Source organism: Eubalaena glacialis, chromosome 10 (genome assembly GCF_028564815.1).
Source record: "Eubalaena glacialis isolate mEubGla1 chromosome 10, mEubGla1.1.hap2.+ XY, whole genome shotgun sequence".
Classification (NCBI taxonomy): Eukaryota; Metazoa; Chordata; class Mammalia; order Artiodactyla; family Balaenidae; genus Eubalaena; species Eubalaena glacialis.
This window is the reverse complement of record NC_083725.1, coordinates 93,677,223-93,691,663: the sequence shown is the minus strand read 5'-3', so window position 1 is coordinate 93,691,663 and position 14,441 is coordinate 93,677,223. Positions and strand designations below refer to the sequence as shown.

The 14,441-nt window shown below is 42.2% G+C and overlaps 1 protein-coding gene across 3 annotated transcripts in view; it reads left to right on the top strand.

Moving 5' to 3' along the window:
* The window catches only part of MPPED2 (metallophosphoesterase domain containing 2), a 172,438-nt gene extending 159,169 nt beyond the window's left edge, over positions 1–13,269 (top strand). For all 3 annotated transcript variants that reach the window (XM_061203204.1, XM_061203203.1, XM_061203205.1), the window contains 3 exons: positions 5,581–5,696; positions 9,027–9,140; positions 11,760–13,269. In XM_061203204.1, the coding sequence (XP_061059187.1) occupies positions 5,581–5,696; positions 9,027–9,140; positions 11,760–11,878 (349 nt within the window). In that variant the 3' untranslated portion in view covers positions 11,879–13,269. The remainder of the gene's footprint in view (positions 1–5,580; positions 5,697–9,026; positions 9,141–11,759) is intronic.
* Positions 13,270–14,441: the final 1,172 nt, after the last annotated feature.

Genomic DNA, 14,441 nt, shown 5'->3' with positions numbered 1-14,441 from the left:
CTGCAGAACAAAACTCATTGTGGGGCTCGGGGGGTTGGCTGTGCACACGTTTTCCAGTGAACTCCTGGGGGGCTCACTGCTGGGGTTTCGTGTTTCAGGTTGAAACTCAACTGGATAAAGCATTATTCATTGATGCTGACACAGTCGGTCTCTGCTGTGTGCAGCTATTTCTCCCACAGTGGACTTGGTCCTTTACAGGCAATTTAGGTAATTCATTGAGAGCAATTCGCAGCATTTACTCAGAACATTGATAGCCTGCACAGAATGACAGAATTTGGGGATTTCTAGATCACAGAAAGATTATCAAGTGTCAGGTGTTGCCAGCTGTGCTCAGAGGCGTAGGTCAGAAAGGAGGAGGGGGCTGAGTGAGTGAACAGGTTCCGAGCCCCTTCCTCCCCCATCCCTTGGCAAGAAACACCCCTGCACATACCTGCTTTGCGTCTGGGGCTTCTGCATAAGATTTCTGCAGCCTAAAAGCCATCCTGAACTCCTGTAATCGCATCCGCCCATTCATTCTTTGCTCTGATGAGGAAACTGGCCCACTGAGGACCTTCTCTTATCCAAGGGTCTTGTGCATTAGCGAATTGATGCCAGAATGCAAATTAGCACATGGGTCTCCCATTTCTGTATGCCCCATTTATTACACCATGCTGGGATAATTCTGGAGCCCCTCACTGGGCTGCTTTTCCCATTTCCTGGTCACTGTATTATGGAAAAGGCCTGATCTAGGGGATCTAGAGGAACAGAAAGCATCCCAGAGAAGCCGTACCAGCATTGTTGAATTCACACTGCATTTTCACTAAGAGCCACCTCCATCACACAGTGCCATGGAGCCCTCTGGAGTTGCACAGTGCACAGCCTCAGAGACCGTATGGATCAGCCCTGTTTACTTTATGTATGTGAGAGCCAAAACCAAAACTGGGCTGGAAGGTTTTAGCTCAGCATTGTGCAAAGAAAGAACACCGGCTTTGCAGCCAGCGGATCTGGGTTCAGATCTCGGTTCCGCCACTTACTAATTAATCCTAGGAAAGTGAACAAATTACTTGATATCACTGATCTTCAGGCTTTTTATCTAAAAACAGAGCTGATAATACCTAGCCCAAGTATTGTTATGAGGAGTTAAATGTAATAGCCTATGTAAAACCAAACCCCTACGTAAAAACGTATCAGGGACTTCATAAATGTTCGTTTTCGTATAACTTAACCTCTCTCTCATGCACATACATGTTTGAGTCAAAAGAAAAGCCCAACATTTTCAAAGTTTACCCTTAACTTAGAAATGTCTGGGCTTTGTCACAGGCTTAACATTAACCAAATAAAATTTAAGGGACCTCTAGACCATGGACCTGCCTTAATCTTTTACGGAGCACTTGTAAAACTGAGCATTTCCTGGGGGAATAGGGCTGTGGGTTTCCAAGAGAAAATTCTATGAGGGAAAACTGGAAAGAGTGAAAAAAATAAGTCCCGTTCTTTGACTCTGGAAGCCCCTGGGATATCCTCGGGGTTCAGGGGCTGACCGCCCTCAGACAGACGCTGGCAGTGAAATCAGAGCCCCTCATTGTACCAACTACTTGGGTGTGCTTGGGACTCTTTCAAACCCTTCTTTATTCGCCATTCAGACAGGAACCATAGGCCCAGAAGCTTGTTTGCAAAATCTAGGAAAACAGATGTTTTTGCTTATTTTTCTCTCTCTCATGCCAGAATGCTCACTGAGTCTTCATTGGGTTCTGAACTTGCCTTTTTTTATTTTCTTTTTACTTTTAAAACAAATCTTGGAAGAGGGTTATTATTGTAAAGTAAAGGGGAAAGGGTATCCCAAACTGGGAAAACTCTATTTTAGAGTCTAATGAAAATGTTTAAGATCCTGCAGGCAGGGAGTCCTAGAAGGCAAGAGAGAGCAGGGTTGACTCATTAAGCTCTGAAAGGGTCTACGAGGCATCACCCCCATACCCACGATGCCTGGTGCATCCCTGACAGACTGGGATAAGAAAGTGAGCACTGCCTTTTCCTCAGAGGAAACCAAAAGCATTGCACCTAGCCGAGCAAGACAGTGTGGCTGTGGAAGGGCTGTGTCGATTGAACACATGCTGTGTACCAGGTGAGACTCAGGCCACTCACAATCCCTGGATTTTATAACCAGCTCAGACAGTTTAGATACCGAATTAGTTTTCTATTGCTGCTGTAACAAATCACCACAAATTTAGTGGCATAAAACAACATATATTTATTTTTTAATGTATTTTTTAATTGAAGTTTAGTTGCTGTACAATATTACATATACAGGCATACAATATAGTGGTTCACAATTTTTGAAGGTTATATTCCATTTATAGTTATTATAAAATATTGGCTATATTCCCCATGTTGTACAATATATCCTTGTAGCTTATTTTAGACCTAATAGTTTGTACCTCTTACTCCCCTACCCCTATATTGCCCTTCCTTCCTTCCCTCTCTCCACTGGTAACCACTAGCTTGTTCTCTATATCTGGTGAGTCTGCTTATTTTTTCTTATATTCACTAGTTTGTTGTATTTTTTAGATTCCACATATAAGTGATATCACACAGTATTTGCCTTTCTCTGTCTGACTTATTTCACTTAGCATTAGACCCTCTGAGTCCATCCATGTTGCTGCAAATGGCAAAATTTTATTCTTTTTTATGGCTGAGTAGTATTCCATTGTGTATATATACCACATCTTCTTTATCCATTCATCTAAAACGACACATTTATTACTTCACAATCTGTTGGTCAGAAACCTGACATGGGTCTCACTGGGCTGAAATCCAGGTGTCGGCAGGGCTGTGTTCCTTTCTGGAGGCTCTGTGGGAACATTTGTTTTCTCTCCTTACCTTTTCCAGCTTCTTGACACTGCCCACATTCCTTGGCTTTATGCTCCTCTTCCTTCCTCTTCAAAGCCATCAACAGCAGGTTGAGACCTTCTTACATTGCACCTCTTTAATTTCCTCTTCTACCTCCCTTCTCCACTTTTAGGGACCTTGTGGTTTCACTGGGTCCTCCTAGGTAATCCAGGATAATCTCCCTAGTTTAAGGTCAGCTGATTAGCTCCCAAACAAACTTTTAATCCGCCTTTGCCATGTAAGGTAATATATTTATAGGTTCCGGGAATTAGGACGTGGACATCTTGGGGGGTGGGTAATCATTGCCAATAGGTACATAGGTCGTTTCTACACTAAATACAGTAACTGTATATATTAGGACTCTTTCGGTTGCAAGAAACAGGATCTAACTCAAGCTAATAAGAAGAAAAGGATTTTGCGGGCTTATACACTTGGAAGAAAAATGTGATTGGCTTCAGGCACAGCTGGTTCCCCGTGTCCAACAAGGTCATCAAGGCACTCTGCTTCTTGGCTTGGCATTCTTTGTGGTGATTTGCTTCTCAAGCACAAGCTATCCGCATGGTGGCTGAGATAGCTCCCAGGCAGTAGCAGGCTTACGTAGTTCTCAAGATAGGAAAGAGAGGAAACTATGACTTCTCTTTAGGTAGCACCAACAAAATCCTGAGGATGACGCTCATTGGCCCAACTTAGGTCATATGCACATCCCTAGACCAATCACTGCTCACGGAGAGGCCATACGTGCTTCATTCTGAGCAGGGATGAGTCAGCCTTACCAGAGCACATGTACTGAGTGGGGGAGGGAAAGGTACTCCATAAGAAATTCAAATGTTGTTACCAAAAGAAGGCGGAAAGAGCTGGCTAGGCAAAAACCATTGGTGTGCACTTCAGCATCTTATGGCTGTATTATTCTAGTTCAGTGCTCATTTGGCTTCAAGCAATAAGACACTCAAACTTGAAAGAGTACAGAGGGGGCTCACTCAGGGCAAGTAGTAAGTTAATTCAGGTAGTATATAAGAAGGGGAATTGCATGGAGGTTAAGAGTCTGGGTTTTGGAACCAAACTGCTTGGGTTTATGTCCAATTTATTGGCTGCATTTACTTGACCTCTCTGTACCTCATTTTCCTCATCTGTAAAATGTGGTTAATAATAGCACCCACCTCATGAGCTGGTTGTGAGGTTTCAGTGTGTCAATACAAATAAAGTACTTAGAATAGTACCTTGACATAGAGCAAACACTCAATAAATAATAACTTTAATAACGATTATTGCTGTTATATAGCTATTGTTATTACAAGTAAGCTTCCTGAGGATGGCTTAGGGACTTGGAAAGTGGTTAGGGGCCAAGTCAGATACTTCCTTGGTTTCTCTTTTTCTAGCTGAGGCCACACAGTCTCTTATCTCTGGAACTTACTCTCTCAGGCACCTCAGTGGGAACTGCGGTTCTTACCTGTAAGGTGGATTTTCACATGGCTTTCAGGGGCCATCCTTTCACCTCTGGCCTTGACTATGCATGCCCACCACCAAATGAATGATGGTTAGTGTTTCTGAGTGCAGAGTCTTGAAAGACACTGGTTAGTCTGAGCCGTGATTGGCTTTAAATAATAATACCCCCTGTTTGATTAGCTGTGACAGACCAGGTGCCCTTGTACACAGGGTTACCTCTCTCAGTAGGCGTGGAAGGGGCAGCTTAAGCTGAAGGGAAAAGTTGGGCTTAGCCAGAATATTGACCAACTTGTCTTTGACGTGTATGCCCTAGCAAATTGGAATTTTCCTCCAGGACAAAGAGAGTCGGTTTCAAAAAATAATGGTTACATCTAGATGTTTGGGAATAGGACAGCACTGGGCACTGTTTTGTTCTGATGTGATGTAGCCTGTAGTATTTGTAGAGAAAAATTGATCATTCTCCCGTTATTATAAATGGTAGAGACGTTTTCAGCTCCAGTTAGAAATGCTCACTGGATGGACAAAGATGCCATTCGTTTCTACGTAGAGCATTGATCTCAGAAACTTATTCCTGGAGCAGAAATTCCCGAGAGGGTGGAATGCTCACATTCACTGTCAGGAGATTGGATTCCAGAGTGAACAGGGGTGTCCCCAGAAATCTTCCCTTTGGTGACCGGAGGAAAGTTCCACTTTGGCTTTTTGTTCAGTGTCCCTTCTCACCTTTCAGAGCGCCCCCCCCCCCCACCCAATATTTTTTCAGCATTCTCAGTCCGGGATGTTCAGAACATCTCTATGTGTGGAGGTTTCTGCCTTCAGAGCATTTGTCCTTTCCCCCGAGGATTTCAGTAAGAATCCTTCTAGTGAAGCCATTCCACAGTGATGGGGAGGAAGAAGGAGGGCTGATGGAATTTCTTAGCCCTGAGGCACTACAGGAAGGATGGACATGCTTCGGATCTGGGCTGGCATCTTTAGGAAGAACTGAGATTTGGGGGAAGACAAAGCATTGTTAAGATTTTGATAGAGGTCTGCTGGGAAAGTCTCCACTGTAAAGGCTCTTGTGCCTCTTTCTAGTTGAACAATTTGTAGGCTCCGCACTTGCTTTCAAATGAATTGGTTTTGAAGCAGTCAACAAAAAAGCATCCTGCTGCCAGGGCCAACCATCAAAAAGAGAAAAGAGAGCAATGCAAACCGTGGGGGAATGTGCGAGAGAGAAACAGTGTAGAGCGGAAACGTGGCTCTGCTGGCCTGATACCATGTGCATTATCTCCCCCAAAGGACCCCGTGGTTTAATGGTTGGGGCTTTAACCTGCCCAGAGGTCAGTCTCTGCTGGACAAGTGGAACCTGATCCCCGAGGGCATCGACATACTCATGACACACGGACCTCCTCTCGGTAAGTGAAGCAAAGGTGTGCTTTCGTCATACGTGATGCCTTTTTTTTTCCCAAGCATAATGAATAATGCTTCAGGGACATAATCATTTTTCTCCAAAAAAAAAAAAAAAAAAAAAGTGAATACAAAAAGAAAAGTCAGTGTCTTTAAAGAAACCCAGTATGATAATTGAACTCAGCAGTTCTGCTGGGCTTACAGGTGTTCTTGAAATTAAATTTTTTGATTTAGTCAGGTCAGGGAAAATCAAATGAGTATAGAGCACCACAGTCTTTTGAGCTTAATAATTTATTTTAAGAACTATATTCACTTTGGAGTGAGGGAGTGGGATGGGGAATGGAAGGAAGACACAGACCTCCCAATCACAGGGCTTTTGAATGGTAATGAAATGATGGAAACTTTCATTCAAAGTAGTTCATTTTCCTTTTCCATATAATAGTGGAACCTAGGAGATCTTTAAGTATAACATCGAGCTAATTATACAGGAAAAGAATCCTTTTTTTTTTCTTTTTTTAGCTAAGGTGTTAAGTAAGGACTTAGGTTGACTATTACTTAAAGATACTCATCTTATAGATACAGTGAAACTGCATCCAGGTTTAGATTGCCAATATGCTTCAAAGCTACCTTCAGTCACCCAGATTATAGGTCAGAAGATGATTGTTTGATTTATATAATAATCTTCTAATTATTCATGAGCTTGTTAGTGGTTTGGTTTAGCCACAGAACATTTTTCAAACAGGACTACCACCTTGATCTTCCCATCTACTGGGTGTCTATTACACCAGCAGCCTTCCTTGTCAAACTAAGGTATGCTCAGGCAATCCAGATGTTTCCCTTTTAGTAGGAGAGTTTCCTCTTTTAAAAAATTATGTTAAAAACCACATAACATGAAATCTATCCTCTTAACAAACTGTTAAATGTACAGGGCTAGAAAAGTTTTCGTGATCATCTTGCTTTGGAGAGAGGAGGAAAACAATACAAAAATAAATGATGTTCATCATTTTTTTCCTGTGGTTTGGGGTTACTATCCATTTCACTTCCCTCCTCTGTCGGCCTGAAAAATAAAAAATCTAACACGCATCCCCTAATGTGAATTTAATCTTTGTAGATATTTTCCCCTTCACGCCGCTTAGTGCTGCCTTCCTGCCCTTACAAGGGAAGTGCTCTGTGTTTCACAAAGAAACAGCGGAAGGGAGGACCAGGGCATGAGCCACAGTGGCACATTTTCATGATGGGGGGTGGGAGGGAAGCAAGAGAAGGGAAGGCAGTTCTGTTACAGACAGGGAAATTGTACAGATTTGCACAAGATCAGCATTTCCTGACTTTTTTCAAAGCTTCAGAATCACCATCCCCATGCTCTTTCCCTACCCCATCCTACCCCCTCCATACTTTACAAGATTATACTTATCAATAACCTTTATCAAGTCATGATTAATTAATTTCCCTATTTTGCAATCATTAGAGACTAACAGATCACTAAATTGCTGGCTAAATATTCTGCTCAGCATGAGTTACACAGTGAGACCCTACAGAGACCACCTCCCAGCCAACTTGATCCTTCCCCTGAGCAGCCTAGTTGGGTGCAGGCTTAATCCCCCTTAGGCTGTTTACTGTGAGGGACTTGGGCATCCTCAGCATAGAAACATTTACATACCTGAAGTATTATTTGGAATATAACTTTGAACAGAACAGTTCATTCACAGACTTCATCAAGTCATTAATTTTGGTACAAAAGCAAGTGGCAGTAACAGTAAGTCTGAATTCTAGCCCCCAAAGAATTCAGACATTCCAGGAACTCTTAATAGAGAGGCTACCAACCCTCTCTTTGTAGTAAAGATGGAGTAATCCAGAGAGTGGCTGTGCATATAGCAGAGTAAGATCTACATCACGGAGTTCCAAAATAAAATGTCAGGCAAAGTTTTCATAAGGTAATGTTGAACCTTAGTCAGTGTAGTTATTGGGATTCTTGTGAACATTCTGGACTAGGAGGTAGGGGGTGGGTGTGGGGATTGGCCTGGAATTCTCTCCTGCTAAGGGAGCCATGGCACATGGGACTTCACTATTCTGGTACAAGCAACACACTTTCTTAGGTGATTGCACATGAAATGAGATGTTTTCCCTCTTCAAGAAAAACACATCCATGAGGGAATATGCCAATCACTGTGGATTAGAGATTTTTCCCTCTAATTAACAAAGTTTTGAAATCCCTGGTTGGATTTTTATAGGGCCCCTACTTGTATCTGATGTATTTCCCATATTTTCTGGCCACTCACCAGCCAACATGTCTTTACAGAGATGCTAAACCTTCATTTCTACCGTTTGCCAAACAAAGTGGAATAAGCTGGCCTGTCCCTTTCTGCCTGATCATTTCTGAATAGTAGAAATCAACTAATGGAGCTATGGAATGGGTTCCCACTGATTATGATTTAGCCTTTTGTCCTATCTGCTTTCTTTATACCCCATCCCACTGAGGTGATTGGATTCCATTCCGGGCCATAATCATTCAGGTAGCTGACTTTTGCTATAATTGATGTCAGTTTTTATGGACTTTTTGCATTAGACTTAGAACTAAGTGGCTTTTGCATAAAGGTAGTCAATCAGCCCCAGCTTGCTGCATGCCACCACGGGGTCACCATGGTTGCACTATTGTTAAAGAGGAGACTGGAGGAGGAACTTGGCATTCCCAAGCTTGGGTCACCAGGAACCAAGGGTTAAGAGTTGATGTGTCTAAAGAGAATAAGGTGGGACTTCCCTGGCGGTACAGTGGTTAAGACTCCACGCTTCCACTGCAGGGGGTGCGGGTTCGAGTCCTGGTCGGGGAACTAAGATCCCACATGTCACATGGCTCAGCCAAAAATTCTAAAAATAAAAAAGAGAGCAAGGTATCTTGTGGCCAGTTTACAGGAAGCCCTTCCTAGCCCTTCTTCTTTGAACCATCTTGAAGTAGACTGCTATAAGAGAGATACAATAAAAAAAAAAAAAAGGGAAAGTAACTGAATTGAGAGAAAAAGAGAGCTTATGGGACTGTAGGGAATAAATGTCACTGGGCCCATGAAGAGTTGAAACCCAGGGCTGAATAAATCAAATCCCTTACAGAAAAAAAATGTTAATTAACAGGAAGAAAAAAAAAAAGGGAAACCAAAAAAAATTCAAGAACCTAAAGAAGACAAAGTGACGAGTGAAAAGTTCCTTAAAAGCCATTGTGAGCATTAATGGAGAGGCTAGGATTACAGATCATGTAATAAACCTTCTGTGAGTTATGGCTTCCTGAAAGTCTAAATGAAACCTTACCTGGAGACAGAAAATTAAGAGTATTGATTGCGTTTTACTCTTAGGTTTTCGAGACTGGGTTCCAAAGGAGCTTCAGCGAGTGGGCTGCGTGGAGCTTTTAAACACAGTCCAGAGGCGAGTCCGGCCCAAACTCCACGTGTTTGGTGGAATCCATGAAGGTAAGACCGGGAGAAAGGAGTTCACAACATGTTGGGTCATTATCCGTGATCTCATTCACAATGGGGACCTTAGTTACACCAGGAGTAATTGGCGTGGTGGTTTCCAAACTCTTTTTCCCAGTGGAACCCTTTCATGAGATGAAATCTTAGGAGAAACACATATATAAAGCTGAGAAGTGTTTTGTGTGGAGCTGCTCTCTTTTAAGCAGAGTGGAGAGTAAGAAACCACCTTTTGGAAAACCCAGCACTAACCCCAGACAATTTCTGGAATCTCAGGGCTCCAATGAAGAATGTTTGATAACCACTGCTTGTAGAGAAGCCCTGAGGGAATAAAGGACAGATTTTCTCTTTAAGAGCATCAGAAGAAATGGCCTGGATTTTAGACTAAATAACTTCCATGTCCTCTTCTACCTAAATATTGTGTTTCATATGGAATGCACACAAAGACCCAGGAAGACAAGACTTTGTCTAAAAAATAACTTCAGATGTGCAGTGAAAGATACAGAACCGAAGTGACAGAACCCACACATTTGCAGGCAGACATTTCCTTACTAATCTCAGAAAACCATTTCAGACTTCTCAGAAATCATCAGTGCTATAAGCTTGGGCTGAGGTTAAACAGCATAATTAAATCTCTCCTAGGTGGGAACTGGTCCAGTTGCTGTTTTCTGCTTTCCCAGGTAATCTAGAATCAAGGTCACAGAACCGGAAAGCCTCACGGGAACCTTCAGGACTCTAGTTTTGTCTCTCCGGACTTTTTCAAACCAGGGGTAACTGGGCCTTGGGACAGACCCGAGGCCTCTTTCAGCAGGCCTTAGGTTTTCTGGCCGTACCGGCCTCTCCTGGTTACAGACATTTGTGTGCAGTGGGTGTGTGTATGTAGGCAGCCTCCATATTCACTCCAGCCCCTGCTTATGGCTGTTCTCTGGAGTTATTTATGAACCTGCAACAGGTGAGGAATTTAGGCCTGACACAGCAAAAAGTGAAGTTTGCTTTTCAAAGCCCTCAATCCAGTGGCTTCCTGGCTAGGCAGGTAATAAACAGCATATTGAAAATAATCCTACAGAAGCCAGAGAAAGTCCATCTTGCTCCAAGTCAGGCATGAGCTGAGTGGATGGAAAGCAGTGGCAGCGGGGGGCGGCTCCCCAAGAGTGGATGTCATCCTGCCCTGACTTTAAGCCATACTCCCTGAAAAGGAGGGCACTTCTCTAAGGCATGATACGGGCTGGAGGGAGGGAATAGGAAGGGAGATGGTGTCTAAATAGCATTTCTGGGGAGCAGTTATCAGGTTTGAATTCCTGCATCGTGCCTATAAGTTTGCATTTCATCTTTTTTTTTTTCAAATCATTAATTAGCTTTAAACTAGCCAGACAATTGGGGAATTCCACTGAAGTCCCAAAATAATAAACTTGCTTAAAAGAGAGGAGATCATATTCAAATAAACTTTGTCTTGCTTTTATTCGCTTAAGACAGCTGAAGAGGGCAGAGAGAGGGCAAATACCAACCTCTTGATGGAGAGAGATAACAAGACTTTATGACCCCAGAACTAAACAGTGCACATTTGAAATGCTTCTTTTCCTTTCTTAAGAAATTTTTCCGTTGACCCTCATTAAGCTCTCCACAGGCTTACTTGGAGAAATTTTAGCAAATGGAAGAAAAAAAATCTTACCAGTTATTTCTATAGGTCCTGATAATTTTCTTTTTTCACAGATGTATTTTTCTGTGCCATAAGAGCCGGATACCAACATAGAATTACAAACTTAATTGCAGAGGCTGTAAGACAAAATAAGGTATCCAGGGAAATATGCAAATTTGCAAACCTGCTAGAAATTTCAACATGTTAAAACTTATAAAAGGAATATACGTACCAAAGACCCAGAGAAACTTTCTTAGCTTTCTTCCAATAGGTCACAAGAGGTTTATACTGCTTATGGGAAGTGTTTTTGCTTGATCCAGTGTCCAGGTAAGCGTAGGAAGCAGTGCCCTATGGTGTCCAGATCACTTGGACATTTGATTACCTGATTCTTTTGAATGAAATGGAACTCAGCATTAAAGCCACACAATTCAAGTAAGATAAGGTCACTTATTGTTAACTTTCATTGAGGCAGTTTAGAGCTTATTTTATAGGTAAGGAAGCTAAGCATTCACCTCTCCCAACTCCCAATGCAATACTCTTTCCCTTCTCACCTGTCCTGAAGCCCATTTGAGGTTTGGATGATGGATGTGTTTGCCCCTGAGGGGTTTTGTATGTTACTCATTCTCTTCCCTGGAACTCAATAGTTAATACAAGGGCTTTGAAATGAAAATCATATTTTAAAAAGAGGAAAAAATGTTTTTTCTTTATTTTCACTAGTAAAGAAATCACAGCCTCTCCCCCAACAAATCTAGTGTTGAAATAAAGAAAAAAGAATCACTTTTCTTTGAAGTAGAGGAGTCTCCCTTAAAAGAAAATAAAATCGGGAGGCAGCTTCTGAAAGCTGTAATACCTGGGGGATGCTCTACTGAATTTCATCTCACTGCCCACTGGCAAAGACTTTTTGTTTTCCTTGTCTGATGGCCCTGCACTGAGTCACTATCATTTGTATATTTTACAGTAAGTGTGACACTCTATCTCCACAGGTTACGGCATTATGACCGACGGTTACACAACGTACATCAATGCCTCAACGTGTACAGTCAGCTTTCAACCGACCAACCCTCCAATTATATTTGACCTTCCAAACCCACAGGGTTCCTGAACCTCCAAATGCCCAATTGGAATGTGAGGGAAGGTCTAAAAACTGCCATTTTTCTAATTATAAACTTAGTTCTCTTCCTTGTTTATTTCCAGATCATGTGAGTTCTTTTTGTAAATTGCTGGAACACAAATGATGCTAGAGGTTGTGCTTCTTCTTTATTTTTTTTTTTAAATGGGGCATCCATTTGGAATCAAAGGACCGTTGTGAATTTGTAAAATGACTTCTGTTTTCTCAAAGGCCACGCCATTGTAAATTGTTAGTGTTCGCCAAAGGACAGCCAAGCTTTCTTTTGAAAAGGTGACAAAAGTCTTATTTTAATATGCTTTAAGCTGGGAAAAAAAAAAAGAAAGAAAAAAAAGAAACAGGTAGGCAGTGTTTTAAAAACCACCCAGATTTGCACAACTGTTTAAGAGTATTGTCTGAAGTATTTTATTTTTTGATGTTTTGTTGTTGTTGTTGTTTTTCTTGGGAATGCTTCTTTTTTGCAGACGTGGCCCGGATTTAGAACAAACTTTTCAACAAAAGTAGGCGTGGAAAAGACTTCTCTTCAACACTGTCACTATAAAGAAAGCTGTGTCGAGGGAAGAAAACGGCCCTCTTTTAGAGGATGGCTTAGCTAGTGAGATCCATATTGTGGTTATACAAGGATTCATTGTATGTTTGTTTCTTTTAAATTATTTTAGCTTTAAAAATATGGAAATGGAATCTGTCAAGAGCCGGTATTTCATGCAGTAAAAAAAAAGAAAAAAGAGCGTGCAGACTCCTTTTCAATATGGGTTTATATATATAAATATTTTTTGTGTATTATGACTAAGTTAGGAGTTTAATATTGCCAAGGACAGTACAACTGTAAAGGGGTGCTTGAAGCAGGGCATCAGAAGTCCGAAGGAGCTGACACATTTTCTCAGAACTCAAGGTCTTAAAGAGCTTGAGTTACTTCTAGGTACAGTCGCAGGCGTGTATAGATTTAAATGGATGCAATGGAAGCTGACTAAAATAAGGCTTAGTTGTCCTTTATATTTAAATACCCTGAATCGTCTTCTTACTTCCTTCTCCCTACCCCACCCCCCATTTTGCACTGTGTGTCGATGCAATCTGCGCTAGCACAAAATATTGTCGCTAATAGTCATTTCTGTTTTCCCACTGTAAATGCTGTTGAGCTTTATTCTATTTTATGTTATCTTGTTAATGAAATTTAGGAAAGCAGTTGTTTCTTTAAATTTATTGTGATATTCTATATCTAGCGGCCTTTATATGCAAATAAAATTGCAAGATTTTTAAATCCGTGCTCTTTGGAGGGTTGGCTGGCTGGGAGGATGACGGTTTAGTGCTGGGGAAGGAGGGATTTATTCATATGCAACATCAATACTCCCTTTCAGTGGAATCAGAATAAGTGACATTTTTTTTTCTAATTTTCAATAAATTTTTATTACCCGCCATTCACGGGCTGGCAGGTAGATCGATAAGACCCTCAGTGTACTCTTTCCTTCCATCACGCTGTCATCTATCTGGCTGTAGATTTCAGAGAGTGAAGATTTCATCTTTGGCCATAGTAATTTCTACAGGAACAGAGGGACCGTGCAGTGGAGGCTGAAGATGCTATTGTGGACGTGTGTGTGGTAGTGAGAGGGTAAACCAGTGGGTCACGGAGTAACCCCTGCACGTGCCCTTTTGTCCCTAGGAGCAGTCACCATCTCCCCGTCGCTGTTTTTTTAATGATGTGCCCAGCTAGAATGCTGTGGCAGCCAGGAGGCGGCAGAGGGCGGGGTGGAAAAAACCCTGTTATGTCTTTTTTATTTTCTCTGGAAGAGCCATTGAAGAAAAGCAGCATGATCTTGAATCTGCAGTCTATCCCCCCGGAAGTCTGCATTCCAGTGTCTGTTCGATTGCATTCTGACACATCTTCCTTCCTTCCTACCCATGGTGCATCCTTTGGTGTAATTCCTGCAAAGAATTCTTGATTTCAGTACCAGTGGAGTACAGAGAATGTTCTAGGACAGAATTCCAGCTCAGACTCATACTTTTAATACTCATTAAGTGTCTTGGGTGGCCACCCAGAGCTGGAGGTGGTCCATGACCGTAGTAGCTGAGATGTGCCATGGGAGATGAACCGTGCTCCCTTGACCTGACACATCAGCAGAAGAGGGTCGTGACTTCAGGCTCATTCACAGGGAGCTGGACTGAGAGTTGACTGAATGGAAATTTCATCTGGTTACTGTACAGGGAGTTAGGCTCAGACTTCTGGAAAAACAGGCTTTCCAGAGACAGGTGGGTGATCATGATGACATGTGTGCGTGCACAGCCCTTGAGAGCACGTCTGGACACAAACTAATTAAGCTAAGCACTTACTAAGATTGCTTTCCATTGTGTGGGAGCAGGAAGCAACCCAGTCTGCTAAATCTACGGGGTGGACTGGCTCAGACAGAGCTTCCTTTGGCCGGTCCAGGCTCACCAATCCATATGTGTGAACTGCCTCCATGGGGGCCGGGATGACTGTCCCAAGGAAATATCGGAAATAGCTCTTAGACACCAGCCACTCTCTATCCTTCTGTCACCAGTGACT